The sequence below is a fragment of the Lutra lutra genome, chromosome 1, assembly GCF_902655055.1.
Source record: "Lutra lutra chromosome 1, mLutLut1.2, whole genome shotgun sequence".
NCBI classification, from domain to species: Eukaryota; Metazoa; Chordata; class Mammalia; order Carnivora; family Mustelidae; genus Lutra; species Lutra lutra.
In genome coordinates, this window is record NC_062278.1 from 204,514,226 (window position 1) to 204,529,806 (window position 15,581).

The following is a 15,581-nucleotide window of genomic DNA, read 5'->3' on the forward strand; positions in this document are numbered from 1 at the left end:
TAGAAAGAAGGTAAAAGGTTTTACGGCTCCGAGATGTTGAAGAAAATTCCCAACACGACAGCCCGGAGAGTCGGCTCTGGTCTCAGGTGGAGCCAGAGCCGGTCTAATAGGCGAGCGGGGAGCTGGCCGTGAGGCTTCCCTGGTCCATCCCTCCCTCAAGCTCTGGGCCTACATGCAGACATGGGTCCCTCTGCCTCACACTCAGCCCAGAGACAGCACAGTCATCCCAAGCCTGGCAGGCCAGCCTCGGTGAGCCAGGTGTGGGAGACACAGCCAGGGCAGACCCACCCCTATCTGCCGGCCTGCCACCTCACTCCCAAGGCTCGATGTGTCCAGGACACCTGCTGAGAAATCAGGAGCCTCTAACCAAAAACACACAAAGTAGGTCATAGGGAGGCACACAACTTCTCTGAATGTCAAGTGGCCATTTGCTGAGGGGAGATCAAAGACGGCCCGTGGCCTGGTGATAGTGAAGAAAAGCAACAATGCTGGTGGGAACCATGGGAGGCAGGCATCGTGGCTGCCCACCCACCCCTTCCCCAGGAGTCCCCTGGACAGCAGCATTAACAAGCAGGGCCATGGGGCGCCTGCACAGCTCAGGTGGTGATATGTCCGACCCTTGGTCTCAGCTCAGGTCACAATCTCAAGGTCATGAGTTCAAGCCCTGCATTGGGCTCCACGCTGGGCACGGAGCCCACTAAACAAAAAACAAAACAAAAAAAAAAAAGGAAAAAAAAGAAAAGAAAACCAAGCAGAGGAGAAAGGAGTCAGAGAAGCTGGGCTACCCTTACTGTTGTTTGGAGCAAAAGGCAAGGAAGCAGCAGCCTTGGGGTGGGGAGAAGCTAGGACCAGAACCCCCAGCACCTCCCCTGTCAGGCTCATGGAACCCATCAGATGCTGCGGGGGCGAGGGTGGTTCTGGCCAAGGAGGTGGCAGTGGCGCAGGACATGGAGACAGCAGGACACGCACGACAATTTTCCTCAACGTCTCGGAGCTGTAAAACCTTTTACCTTCTTTCTAGACAGGGAATCCAGAGCACACAAAGAAGGAACCAGTAGAACTAGATCCCGTTTCCCTCTGAAATTTCCTCTGGAAAAATAACCTGGGGCAGGGGGCGACATGGGCTATCAAGAAGAAGAAGCTCCAGAGTCCGGGAAGGGGACACCCAAGCAGCTGGTGAGCGGCTCGGATCAGAAGCCAGGTGCTCACCCGGAGTCAGCCTGTGACTGAGACATGCTCAGGCACAATCAGCCCTCCCCCTGGCCTGGCCCAGGGGCTGCTGAAAGGAGCTGTCAGGAATATTACACTCCTGGGCAGAGGCAGTTTTCCCCTTTCCTCTGTGCACGTCCTGTTGCATGAGGACATGTGGGCCAGGAGGTCTCTCTGGGATAAGGGGACTCACAGTCCCTTAGCATCAGGGTGCCCCAGGGTGCCCCAGCATCAGGTAGCAGTGCTATGTGCCTGGCAATCTCCAGATGGGAGCTCCTCTGGCTCCCCTGGGTGACCCCTGGGTGCTGTCTCCCCACCCCAGCTAGCCAGGCCAGCTGTCCTCCAGTGAGCTACTGGATCTAGGGCTTAAAGGGTGGTAGTATGGGGGTGGGAGGGCCACATGGTCATCATCTGAGGAGGTCCCTTGTCTTCATTAGAGTTGCCTCTTTCTGTGTGTTGGAAAATATGGCCTATGACAGCCAAAACAGTCTTCCCTATCACAGTGGGTTGCTCTAGTGGAGGCCTGACCCAAGGCAAGTCAGAATAAGCTACCAAGGCTCTCCTGCCCCACCATGGACCACGCGTGCCTCAGCCTAGGAGCCCAAGGGCATAGACGGCTGCCCACGTGCAGGAAGAAAGGCTTTGGCTTGACCATCTCCTGAGGGGACACAGTTGGGGATGCAGCTGCCTGTCAAAATGAGCCAATCGCCTATCTTGTCCCCGTAGGGCAGAGTGAGTGAGGGGAGGAGCAGAAGCAGCCTCCAGGTCCAGGCTTGTCCAGCTCTGCCCAGGAACCTCCGCACCTTCTGAGCCGGCTAGGCTGGGCTCAAAGCTTTGAGAGAACACTGGGCCTCCTGTTCTTGTCCATCCAGCTCTACACAGTGCCCAGAGCCCTTCCTGGGACCAAGGACTGGAGGAAGAAAGGCCCCAGCCTCAGAACTCCCTCAAACTTCCCTATGGGTAAGAAGAACGTCTCTGAGCATCCCCACAAGCAGCACCAGGGAGAGCCAGGCCCAGACAAAGGAAAGTATGTGGCCCAAAGACGATGGCTTTGACAAGCGGACATCAACATCTGGGACCTCAGAAGAGGCGATGGAGGGTGGATCCCTCCTGGCTGGGCTGGAGCCAAGGCAACGGAGCACAGCCCTCTGCCTAACAGCCCCTTCAACGCCCTGGGTGGGTCTCAGACTGAGGGCAGGATGGGACCTCAGGCTCTTGCTACCTGAGCAGGGGAAATCAGCATCTTTCATCAGGCCAAGCCCATGAAAGCTGGGAATGGGGCGGCCAGTTCATGGCCTCCCAAGCCTGTTGACCCCTGGGATGGGCCCCAGGACACTGGTCAGCCGGTCAGAAGCAGCAAGCACCCTTCCCCCGTTCCCTGAGCCAGTCAGTTTTCTGAGTGGAACATGCCAGGGGCAGACACAGAAAAGGGAGCATAGCCCCGCTGTGGCCATGTCGGGACAGCCTTGCAGTGGCTGAAGACCCGGTTCTCTACAGCCCTCTCTGGCTCCCAGGCCTCCCGTGCTCCCCATCACTCCAGGTCCTGGCCCCTCACCAAGGCCCTAGGGCACACGCTTGGTCCCGCTGTCTTACCTCTACCAGGTGGGGCGTTGGGTTGAAGCCACACAGGTTGCACACCTGGAGCTTGCAGGTGGTACAGGTGTTGTAGTTGGCTGGGCCCTTGCTGCCCACGTTGAGCTCAGCTTGGCACAGTGGGCAGGTGGCCCTTTCCTTCGGCGTGGTCTTTGGCTTGGCAGTAGCCTTGGTGGCCGCCTGGTGTTCCGCTCTGCCATGCTTTGGACTGGTTGTTCCCCCAGTTCTTGCCAGGGCTGCAGGCCCTGGCCCAGGACCTGGCCCAGGACCTGTTCTAGCTCCAGGCTCAGTTTTGGCTCCAGGTGCTGGCCCAGGCCCAGGCCCTGAGCCTGGGGGTCTCGGGCCAGCCTCCTTGCTGGCATCACTGAAGACGATCTTGGGTGGCCCTTTGCTGGGGGCAGCCTGGCCCTGGGGTTCAGCCTCAGGCTGCACAGACATGAGGGTACTTGCCTGGGTCAGCAGGGACGCGCCGAGGCCAAAGAGCTTCCCAGTGAGGCCCTCCTGGGTCTGCTCAGCAGCACCAGGCCCCGAGGGTACTGTGGTGGCACTTTTGGCCAGGGCCTCTCCTGCCGGTGGCCTGGGCTCTGCTGTTGAAGGCTTGACGGGAAGAGGGGGCTGAGGAGACGCCCTCCCCACCTCCGGAGAGGCAGCTGCTTGGGCAGGCCCCGGCACTGAGGTGGCCCTGGCTGTCTCAGCCTGGCGGGGGCCAGGCTGTGGTCCCCCTGGGCCCTGCGATCTCTCTTGCTCTGGCTTCCCCAGGGGCTGTTTGGCTGGGGACTGGGCAGGAGATAGGGCTGGGGAGTGCAGCTGCTGCTGGCTCTTGGAGCGAGGCGCCGTGGTCATGTCCATCCCCAGAGCCCGCTGCATCTGGCAGTTCAGACAGAGCCACTCCTTTACCTGAGGAGGAAGCATCAGGGTCAACAGGGTGGTCAGGACTGGTGGTACCCACAGCTCAGCTCCCACAGCAGGCAGGGCCAGCTCCGAGCACAGGCAGGAGCGGCAAGGCCCGCTCAGATGTTTCTGGGCCAAAGGGACCGAGGGCACGGCCCCCACCCCTGGGAGCTGCCAGGTGCCTGGAGCAGAACACGGGCAGTCCCACACTCCCCACCCCTCCAACACCAATCTGCTGTCTGCCGGACCCCCCTGTGCAGGGTCTCTCCCCTGCCCGCAGGCTGTACGTCTGATCTGTGTACATCATTCCATCCCCATGGCCTCCCCCACCAATGACACCCCCCAAAGCCTCCAATTGGTCTCTCTCCTTCCCTTGTTGCCCTCTTTGGGCCATTTCCACACAGCAGTCAGCCTACTCTTTTAAAACATAAACCAGGATGGAAAGGATGGCCTTAGTACAGTGCCTGGAAGGCAATCGATGTTCAATTAAAAACTTGCAGAATGAATAGAGAAATGAAGAGTAACAGGAGGGAGAGGGAGGCACAGAAAATAAATGAAACCATGGCCCCTGTCCTGGAGGAGCTTGGAGCATCGCAGAAGGCACAAGACGGATGCGGACAATCTGGAAAGCGAAGTAAGGCCATGTCAGTGATGATGTAAATAGAATGAAAAAGACTTTTTTTTTTTCTTAAGCAAGACACATTTTTTAACAAAATGGGATAATCTGTGCCTCTAGAACAAACAAGCATGTGTTGCTATTCCTGTGAGGGACACGGACTTTCCTCTCTGCATCCACGCCTCGCTGAGTAAAGTGAGTGCGAGACTTGGCTTGGGCCAATCACCAGTTTCAGCAAGGGCTTCGGGCCTGGCCATGTGACCCTGCAAACAGGACTGATCCATGTTACTTGGTAAATGAACAACAGGGGAGAGGGAGTCTTTTGCCTTTGGAATTACTCAGAGAAGAACATGGGTGTAGGTCAGTCAATAGCCTTCTTTCCCAGCATCTGGGGAGATGCTAAGGATGACATCAATAGACTCAGAAGTAGAAACGAGGGGCACCTAGGTGGCTCAGTGGGTTGGGGCCTCTGCTTTTGGCTCAGGTCATGGTCCCCGGGGTCCTGGGATCAAGCCCCGAATTGGGTTCTCTGCTCAGGGGGAGCCTGCTTCCCCCTCACTCTCTGCCTGCCCCTCTGCCTACTTGTGATCTCTGTCAAATAAATAAATAAAATCTTAAAAAAAAAAAAAAAAAAGAAGTGGAGACGAGGTTAGGAGAAGGGGACAGATCTGATGACTTTGTTTCATTCCCTGACTTCAGCTATGCCTTAAGTCTAGCCCTGGACTTCCAGTTACATGAACCAACGATATTTTTTTTCTGCCAAAAGAAATCTACATACAGATCAGAGCATATCACTTAGGGGCTCAAATCCCTTAGTGGAGTTCCACCATGCCTGTCATGGGAAATCCCAATGGCCCAAGCCCTAGCCCATCCCTCTCTCCGTGCCATCCCTGCTTAGCAGTCTCACCCCAGAGACCCTGGGCCTCCTGTTCGGCCCAGGAGTCCTCTAAGTTCAGAGTTTTCTCTGTCCCCAGGCTGGCTAGCTGCACAGACCTCAGGTCTCCCCCTCAGGGCCCTCTCTGGCAACGCAATGGGACCGACCACCCAGGCACGCTGTAGCTAATCACCCAGTTTATTCTCGTCACAGTGCTCGTTCTTTCCCGAAGTATCTACTGCTATGTTTCTCTGTGTAGTCTCCTGTCACCCCACCCAGCTCGTGAGTGTGTGTCGAGGTGTTCTCAGGACAGTGTATGTGGCACAGAGCAGGGCTCATTCCAGAAAGGCTTGTAGTGGGATCAATGCGAACACCCTATTAATAGGGCCACAGTTCCCATGAGGCCCAAGCTGTGAGATTGGAGATTCAGGGTCCCAGTGAGGAGGCTCCTCCTTTTCAACCAGACCTGAGGCCCAAGGCCAAGGCTGCTCCATCTTCGCTTGTAGCCAGAGCCTTCAAAAGCACCGGGGGGGCCCAGTCACCAGGGAAAGGTCCCATCTGGTTCCTGAGGCAAAAAGCCGCTTCTGTCCAGCCTCGGGGGTGCCTGCGGTCCTGCTCTCCGCCTTGAGGCCACAGGGCTGCGCAGCTGCTGCTTTTGCTGATTTGGCAGCGGGGGAGCCAGGCCCTGGCTGTCTTGTCCCCGCAGTGCAAGAGCAGCCACGGAGGCGGGGAGAACACCACAGTCCGGCGAGCATTCTCTCATGCCCAGCACCACACACGGCCTGTTCACAGGAAGCCTTGCCTTTGGTCTTCACAGTAGACAAAATCAAGGTCTGATACAATTTAACCACATGCTCTTGTGGTTAACCCACAAGGAAGCGGTATTGTGGGTGAAATGAGCCCGGCCAGCCTGGCCCAGCTCCTGAGCCACAGCCTGGTGCCTTCTGCCTTCCTGCTTCTTCCAAAGACCAGCAGCCTCATGCAGGTCAAGTCATGGGGTAGACGTCCCCTCTGCAAAACACTGGCCGAGCCCTCCAAGACCAACCCCAGTTCCAGAAACACTAAGAAGAGTGATGCCTCAGAAACTGGGATACGAAGTCATCTGCCCCAGCTGGGAACTGTCAACTCACCTAGATGTTTTTGGAGACCCAAGGCAGCTCTGTGTACATTTGGACAGAGAAAGCCTCAGAGGAAATAATTTGCATCCATGGGACTCAATCCATAGACCCCTTTAGAAAGGTCCCACTTGGCTAGGGAGGCCTCACTCCCATTAAAGTGGGAGCTCCCAGGGGCAAGCTATTTTCACTCACCCTCAGAGGGAGCCTTGGAGGGGATTACCCTCCTGAGGGGAGGCCCAGGCACTGCCCCAGGGCAGCAGCCAGACTCAGTACCTGTAGTGGGTGCCCAGGTACACCCTAGGCTCTGTAGCTCTCATGCACCTGCACAGCACGCTCTGGGACTTTCTGAGAAGAGGGATCTGGAAGGTAAAACTCCTTATCCTGGGACTTCAGAGTGACCCTCCTTCAGGTCCTGGACAGGGTTGAATAAGGGCATGGACTGAAACTCCTGCACTCACCACCAGAACCTTCCCTTACCCAGCCTCCGTCACCCAGGCTGTCACAGGCACTCACCTAAAATAGAACCTCTCCAAGAAACAGCTAAAACGCCCCTCGGTGACTCATAGCCCAGATGGGCACAGCTATTTCTATCCAGCCTCTTCTAGACGGTGAAGAGCCTTGACCACACCCTTCCCGGGCCCCACCCAGGCTCAGGCCCGGCAGACAGGCCCCACACGGCCCCCCATAGGAAAGGCCTCCCAGGGAGGACACTGGGAGAGGAGCTCTCTAAACCCAGCAAAACTTCCCTTGGCTTCCCTCACAGATTGTCAGGAGCTGGATCTGAGGAGCTCAGCCTCAGCCTCTTCCTCCCCACACCTCCCAGCCCACTTGCCCACCTAGGCTGGGCATACACGGCCAGGCCCGTGGCAAACTCCTCAGCCCTGGGACCAGCAGCAGTGAGAGCCTTCTTCATCTGTACCAGCGTCTGTGGCTACTTGGCACCCTCCCATTCAGCTGCCCACCAGAATCACGGGAACGGCCTTCTACTAGCATGACAGGAAATTTCTCTTAGAGTCTTGCTGTCTAGTCCCTCCATGTGCCTGACCTGGCAGGGCTAGGAGATGAGCAGGCCACCAGTCACAGAACTCGTGCCCCAAGAGCCAGAGGTAAGCCAAGGGGACTTCCCAGGGCTACACTGAGGTGAATGGCTCTGCCAGACACTAGCTTCTGTCAGGTTAACCCTTCTTGCCAGCAAGGAAGCTCATCCTGCTATCTCAGAGGTATGGACACCTGCGCACCCCACCCCGGTCAGGGCCTGACCATCAGTAGGGACGGGAGGCTCGGTGTGGTGTGCAGGGTACGAGCTGCTTTGGAACTGGGAGAAGCAGATGCTACAGGAAAGTGACTTCCCACAGAGAGCTGCTGCCTGCCCAGTCAGGAGCCTGCTAGGGATTCAGAAAGGCAGGGCCTCCTGGGCTCTGGCTCTGAAGGGACTTTCATCCCAAGAAGAGCCTTTCTTAGATGTTCCCTTACTCAAACTATTCAGTGGATGGAAGGGTGGCTTAGGTGGCATGGCCCACCCAGGATCCAGAGGCCTGGGGACCAGGCTGAGGGCTCTGTGAACCACAGGTTGAAGGAACAGCCAGCCATGATCTGTCTGCTTTGGCGGCTCCCCACGGCTCCTCCCCAGGGCTCTGGGGCAGAGAGGGGAGTGGGGGTCCTCGCGGGGAGAGGCTTCTACATCTCTCCAACAGGGACACTGGTGGCACTGAGACTTGCCACCCTGTGTCCCAGGCCCAAAGGCAGGGGCCCGGGCTCACTTGCCATGTATAGCCCAAAAGGAAGCGGCCCAGGAAATGTGCTTCTGCTCCCGAGGTAGAGCCTGCCTCACGGTCGCCTCCGAGGCTGCCGGGAGGTTCTGAGGGCCCCCAGCAGCAATAGATTCTCTTTCCACTCTCCCCTCCTGCCTCCCCACCAGCAAGGAAGAAGGAGGGCTGCAGACATCCCTTAGCCTGCCTTCCTGCAGAGAGCGGCGCCTTGCCTCTGAGGCCCAGCCCTCCCCGGGAGAGACGGCATTCGGTGGTCAGATTGGTCTGTGCGGACATGCCTGATGCCGCAGCATTCATGCTTTTTTCCATTTCGGTACTAGTTCAAACAGTACAGAAACAGCTTAAAAACAAGCCTCCCCTGCTGGTTCCCGGGAGGGTCCCACCGGCCAACATGGTTCTCCACTCTCTTCTGGGCTGTGAGTCACTTGCCAGGCCTCAACAGAGGGCACCTGTCCCACTGCAGCCCCTGGACCAACGGTACTCCAGAGCAGGGAGTCGGAGCTGGCCTACCCCCTTACTCTCCCCCCAGCAATGGACATACTCCCTGCCCCATCCCGCAGCTGGCTGCCCACAGGCTTAGGGGCAGGCAGGAGCCACAGGGTCACAAAGGGTGGGGCATATGAACGCCGAGTTGGATGAATGAATCAGACAGACATGGCCCATCGGGGAGGCCCCGAGAAACTGCCTAGCACGTGAGGCCAGGATTTCTGGAGAGGAGGCTGAATCTAAAAGTTCCTGGGGGCTGGGAGTCCTCACTGGCCTGGAGCTCCATGAAATGGAAAGAATCCATCCCCTTGCTGATCTCTACAAACACTTGGCTTCCCACCTCTGGGGTCCAACTCTTCCCAGCCTCCCCTAGAGAGCCTCTCCTCCCTCCTAGGCCTTCCACTGTGCCCTGTGAAACATCCTTTCCTGACCAAGCCGGCTCCCCAAACTCCCTACACACACACACACACACACACACACACACACACACACACACACACACATTTCTTGGTCCTCCATCCCCCTGTCCAGGAGAGACCGTACTCTCTGGACTTCAGAATGTGGTAACCACTCACCCTCCCTTTAAAATCCCTGGGACCCCTGGGGCTTAGCCCTTAGCTTCCCCATCCTTCTCCCCTCCTAGCTGCTGTTGCCTTCCAGGCTCCACCATCACAGCCACTAGTTCTCAAAAGCCCTGTGGCCCTTGTCTCCCAGGCTCCCACTGAACTGACTGCCACCGTCACAGTGGATGGCAGTCACCGAACTGACTCAGCCCATCCCCCGGCCTCACCCTCACACCCATTATCACCCAAACCATCTCCTCTAAAATGACCCTGTACCTGTCCTCCTCCAGCCTTCTAGGTCATTTCCTGGGCCTCCCCACTGTAGCAGTCCTTGGGCCTCATGGGGATACCACCGAGCCTCTGCCTTCACATCTTTTCCTGCCCAGCTCAATCTATGGTCAGCATGCAGTCACTCTGACCTATGTCAGCTTCAGAACTAGATCCAACCACATACCCGCTTTCTCTGGGCCTCTACCCACACAGATAAATGGGTACCAGGCAAACGGGCTCCACTGCCAGTTAACGTCTGTCCCAACTTCTCCTGGGCCCCCCTAGCTGCCTGGCTAACTCATTCATTCCCACTCTGGCTAACTCATTCACCCCCAACCACAATGGCTGGTTCAATTTCTCCTGCCCCCATCCCTCCCTGCACCCCTCCCCTGCCTTCTGGCTCAAACCACTGGCCTGCTGCCCATGTCTTCAAGAGCAGCCACACAACAGGGCTGCCTCCTCCACACTTAGGATCTAGACCTGCCTCCTTGGGGGCCCCACTCCTTCAAGCACACTGCCTCCCCCACACCCCAAGGCATCCCTTGCCCCTCTCACAACTCAGTGCCTTTGTCTTCTGCCTCCCAGAACCCTCTCCTGTCTACAGCCTGGGCTCTTGCCTCTCCTCAGTCAGGCTTCTCAAGACTTGTCCACATAGACGACCCTCAAAAAATGCTATGCTGAGGGCAAGAAGCCTTATCCAGAAGAGCACGTTTCTATGAAGCCCTAGAAGAAGCACAACACCTCTATGGTGGAGAAAAGTTGGAATAGCTGTTGTCTCTGGAGGAGGGGTGAGGAGACCAGAAGGGGGCCTGAAGGAACTTTCTAGGGTGACAAGGATGTCCACCTTGAGAGAGGGGTTTGGTGGACACAGCGGCATACTTTTGCCAAAGCTCACAGAATGCTACACTTGTGCTCTACCTGTCATCATAGGTACATTTTACCTAAAAATAAAACCACATGCTTCAAACAAATACTAAACTCCAGCTGATGGTAAGCCTACTGAAATGTTTAGTGTTAAGTCTACCGATGGCAAGAGGCTTGTGAGTCTCAGCGCCGAATCCCAGGTCTGTAGACTAGCTGACCGAACCCCACCTAAAGGTTCACAGGGGCCTCCAACTTGATACAGCCCAAATGGAAACATTCTCCTTCTCTAGCGCCTAGTCCCATGTCCAACACATGTCCCAAACATGTCTGTGTAGCCTGCAAAATCCACCAGGAATCGGTCAAGGCCGTCCACTACCATCCCACAGCCCCAGCCCTGGAAGCCAGCCCTGCCCCATGAGCGGATCTCCACACAGGGGACCCAGACCGGCAGCAGGACCGAAGGGAGGGGGGTGTTGAGAGTTTTGTGGTCAAATAAACATAAACATAAAATTGGCCATTTGACCATTTTAAATGGTGTACAATTCAGTGGCATTCATTCCATTCATAATGTTGTACAACCATCACCGTTATCAATTTTCAAAGAAGTGGGGTTTGGGGTGTTTTTTTAAAGACTTATTTATTTGAGAGAGAGACAGCAGGGGGAGGAGCAGGAGAGAAGCAGACTCCCCGCTGAGCAGGGAGCCCAGTGTAGGGCTTGATCCTAGGACCCTGAGGTCACAACCTGAGCCAAAACCCAGAGTCAGACGCTCAACTGACTGAGCCACCCAGGTGCCCCTCAAAGAGGTGTTTTTAAATGCACATCTGACCTTCCCACTGCCACTTCCCGATGCCCTTGAAATCCCATCTACAGACCCCAGCAGGATCCACATGTCCTCTGATCCTGCTCACAGACCCCCAGCTAACCCAGCCCTGTCTTGCTCTGGGCCCTTACACAGACCATGCACTTCCCCTCAGGCCTCCCTGGACCCCCTTTCCCCAGTCCAGCTTCAGTCTAATGTCCCCTCCTTGTAAAAGCCCCCCCACCCAAGAGTCTCATTGCAGCATCCCAGCAAGCCCTGCCCCCTCCCCAGAATCCCCCAGGTCCTCCTCAGAGCTGACCCTCAGGTTTTGACCATATGTTTGCTCCTGTGGTTATCAGAAGGGCTGCCTCTCCCTCCAGCCTCTGGGCTCCACCAGGCTGAGCAACACAGCTGCTTCGGTCCTGCCTGATTCTCCAGTGTCAAGGACAGTTCCTGGCTTCCCATAAACCCTCCACAGCCTTTGCAGGGGAAGGAAGGATGAGAAGAAGGGAGAGGGCCCCCTGCTGACGGTGGATCCAGGCCGGCCTGCCCCAGGTTACCAGCAGCTGGTGACTTCACCGAGCTCTCCTGCCTCCCTGCCCATTCCTGCCTCCGGGCTTTCTCCATCACCTCCCTTTCCTGCCTCTCCCCTCTGCTCCTTCTCCCTGTTCCCACTTTTTTTTTTTTTTTTCAAGTCGAGTGTCCTGTGTCCTGGGAGCAGGGAATGGCAGCAGGGCTGGCCGTCCAGGACAGACTGAAGCATGGCAGGCATTTCCCTATTGACCTGGAGACTTGTTTCTTCGAGGTAAACTGCCCAAGGACCAGACGTATTGTGGGAGAAAGGCTTCCTAAAGGGCCTGCCACCTGGAGACCCACTTCCTTTGGGTGTGGAGGTGGAGAAGGGAAGGCTGGGCACGTGTGCAGACACCACCACCCCTTGGGCCCAGGAGGGAGGGGGACACCTTTGCATCTCCTCAGCCCACTGCTGATCTATGTCCTCCTAACACCTGCTCCCCGTCCCCTACTGGCCCACGAGGCAGTGTGGCCAGGAAGGAGCAGAGGGAAGGGGGCAAGGCTGGTGGCTGCAGCGGAGGGATCCGTGAGGCACTCCCGGCACCTCCCCCGGGCCATCTGGTGCCCCGGCCCTTGCCGGAAAGGAGTGGGCTGCAGGCAACAGCAGAAAGGCTTATGGCCATTGCTTCATCTCCCTCCCTCTCCACACCGCCCACCATGGGTAAGTGCTTCACCCCAAGGCTTGCCCATGGAGTGGGGATGAAGGGGGTTGCACAATGGATTATATATCCTTGGCTTGGTCTTGGCAAAGTCCAGACCTTGGAACAGGTGAAGAAAGACCACGATCATTTTTCTCTAGTTTTTTTAGAGGGGCTTCTGAGTGATTCTGACTAGAGCAAGGGAGGCGGGAGGCAGATGAGCTCAGATGGGTAGAACATGGAACCCTGCTTACTCCCCACTGGGGCAGCTGGTGGGCCTCCTGGGTGCGGGCTGCTGGCCGGAGGTGCTGCTCTGGGACAATTCTGCCAATCAGATCTGGAAGCATGGACAGGCCACCAGCCCTGAGTCTGCACAGCCCTTGCTCCTGTGACGCTGTTCCTAGGGGAAGGCCAGACTTCTATCTGGAGGAATTCCAGGCCAGGATGTGCTGCTGGGCTGCTCTGAGAGGGGCAGGGAGGCCCCTGAGAGGACTCGGAGGTCTGGGCTGCTTCTGGCCACAGCTCATCTTCCCCAGCAGCTCACTCCCACCCCCACTGCCCCCACAAATCTCACCTTCAGACTGCACCTAGCAGGATCACCGCTGTGCCTTATCTCCTCTCTCTAGCTATCAGGAGAGAGCCTGACTTATGCAGCAAGGGCCTCCCTCCTGGAGGAGGAAGGAGTGGCAGGTCTGAACGTCAAGTCACTGAAGAGTGGAGAGCTGGGCTAACAGGCCTGAGCAGGCATGAGGTATCAGCAAAGCCACCAGACCTTGCTTCTGGCTTCCCTGGCCCCCTGCTTCTCTTTTAGAGAAACTGGACATTTGGGAAGTTAAGGTACTTTGCTAAGGATCCACGTCCAGGGAGAGAAGGGAACAATCTTCCTGCCTTTTCCCCACCACTGGGCACGGAATGGGCTCACAAACTAATGCCTCTGGCCTCCTGGTCAGTGTGTCCTCATGGCGAGGGCCTCTTAAGGGTGATGACAGGTGTTCAGCCCCCACAAGGAAACCCCCAGTCTTTTGTCATGATTTCGAACGGGTTAAATTATTCATCTTCCCTGAGTTCCAGGACACCAGAACTCTGAAAAGAAATGGCCTCACCATGGAGAGCGGCTGAGATAGCTCTGCTTGCTCTGAACTATCCCCAACCTGAGCAAAAGCGGACTGTGGATGGAGAAGACAGTGCGAGAGTACTACAGTAGTAGAGAGCCCACTACTAATTCTGGGTCCCCAGCTCTATTGCTCCAAATGACCCTGAAGCAGCCAAGGCTTCCCAAGACATCATCTCCCAGGCTATAAACAGACAGTGCTCTGAGCTCCTTCCCTGACTTGCATGAGTCTCCATGTGCTCCAGGTCTCAGAAGCCCAGCGAAGGACATGGGCGGGCATCCACCTCTGAAGGGATCATGGCCGGAGGAGCTGGCCATCCAGGGCCTGGGCGGAAGAACGGCAGGCGCCACGTCTGTGTGAGCCTAGTACCCTCCCGGTGGCCTGGGAACGGATAGAAGCCGGGGCCTGCTGGCCAGGAGAGGAGGGGTTCCACATCTCAGCCGCAGCTCTGGCCGAATGGGGTGGATGGTTCTACCTGTGAGTCTCCTCTCCACACCTCATCTGCTCTTTCTGGAAGACCCAGTGAAAGGCCCAAGACTCCCGACAGATGCTGTGAGGTGGAAAGACAAATTCACCGAGCTCCAGTGGCCATTGCTTTCCTCCTTTCTGCTCCCCCGCCCTCACCCAGCCCTTCAGCACGGTGGCCCTGTCACATTCCTCATCTGGGCCGCAAATTGAGGGAAGAGCCAGGGATTCTCTCTCTACCTGGGAAGGAAGGTCCGTTTTCCATGATCCCATTTCCAAAGATCTGAGGGCAACTTTGTTAGCAGTCCCAGAGAGGCCATGAAGCCCTCCAAGTCACGAGCATGGCCCTTGTCCCTCTCTAGTACTCCTGCCAGCAGGAAGCTGAGAATTGTGCTGGCCTGCCTTGAGGAGGCTCTGGTGAGCTTCTGGGCAGCAAGTGGGGCCCCACCTGCCTCAGTCCTGCCTGAACATCACTACACTAGTGGTTTCAGACACACATGCCCATCCCCAGACAAGGTCCCCAGCATGCTCCCCCCACCCCATGGCCAGCGTCCGCAGTGCGTCTGTGTGGGGACAAGCACCACGTCCCTTTGCATGTCTCCTCCTGTGATGTGAGTACTGGAGCTGGGCTTCCTGGAAAAGGTGCTTGGCTTGAGCCCCTGCTACCAAGACACAGCGCCCTTCAGAACCAGCCCCTAGCCCTGCCCGGAACCTCAGGCCAGGCAGGAGCCCAGCCCACACACACCAGCGGAATCCCAGAAACAGCCTTCTTGGCCCACATGATGTCAAGTTAGGGGTCAGAACAGGTATGTTCTGACCAGGATGGATCAACGGGTATGCGAGCAAAACCTACAAACTGGTTTTCTCGTTACGTGACCAAGGAGGTGGCTCTGCTGGAGACCAACTGCTTCGACTGAAGACGTAGGCTCCGCCGGCCTCTCAGGAAAACAGGCCGAGCGTTCTTTCATCTTGACAGGAACCCCACTGAAAGCCAGCTCTGGAGCAGAAAAGGTTCTGCTAGGAGACGCCTTCAGAAAAGGGCATCCACCAGCTTCTGAGAACCTGGAGAACACACTAGGTCAGCATTTCCCAAACTGATGCCATGGAACATCAGTCCTGAATGTTCTGCAAAAGCAAGTCTGGGAAAGGCTGCTGGCTGCAGCTCTGTCTTGGAGCTGCGTGATGCCATTCAGGAAGCCGAAGCCCTGAGAAGCCTCACGGCAAAGAACCAATGCATTTGTCTGGCTCGGCATTTGCTCGAGGTACCTGGCGAGGAGGCCTGCTCCTCACCAAACACCGTGAATCTGCCGTAAAGTCTAAGGCCCCTTCCTTCCTGGCCCTGAGCCTCAGCCTCCTCCCAGCACAATGAGGCAGATGGACTGAGTGTCGCCAAGGTCCTCCCACTCAGCTGTTTTTCTCAGCACATCCAAGGCTGGCTCCCTTCCCACCTCACCCAAGGTCCTGGGCTTGGGGAGCCTGTTGTGTGGCAAGGGCTGGGCTGCCCACCAGGAAACCGGTGCACCACGTGTGGCTCTCCCTTGATCTCCGCCCACCTCATCCAGAGGACTTCAGGCCCTAGGGCTTGAGTGAGCCTCTCAGGGAGGCTGGAACCCAGAGGGGCGCAGCCACACTGGAGCGGAGCTGGGCGGGGGCGGGGGGGGGGCGTGGCACACAGCAGCATCTTGTCTCTGCCTGCCAAACCTCACTGCTCCCAGCCAGCTGTTTCCGGCTTCTCGCTGG

General features: G+C 57.1%; 1 protein-coding gene across 3 annotated transcripts in view; it reads right to left on the bottom strand.

The window, feature by feature from the left end:
* The window catches only part of BSN (bassoon presynaptic cytomatrix protein), a 94,995-nt gene that overhangs the window by 25,683 nt on the left and 53,731 nt on the right, over positions 1–15,581 (bottom strand). For all 3 annotated transcript variants that reach the window (XM_047693980.1, XM_047693974.1, XM_047693969.1), the window contains one exon: positions 2,803–3,699. In XM_047693980.1, coding sequence (XP_047549936.1) covers positions 2,803–3,699 — 897 coding nt within the window. The remainder of the gene's footprint in view (positions 1–2,802; positions 3,700–15,581) is intronic.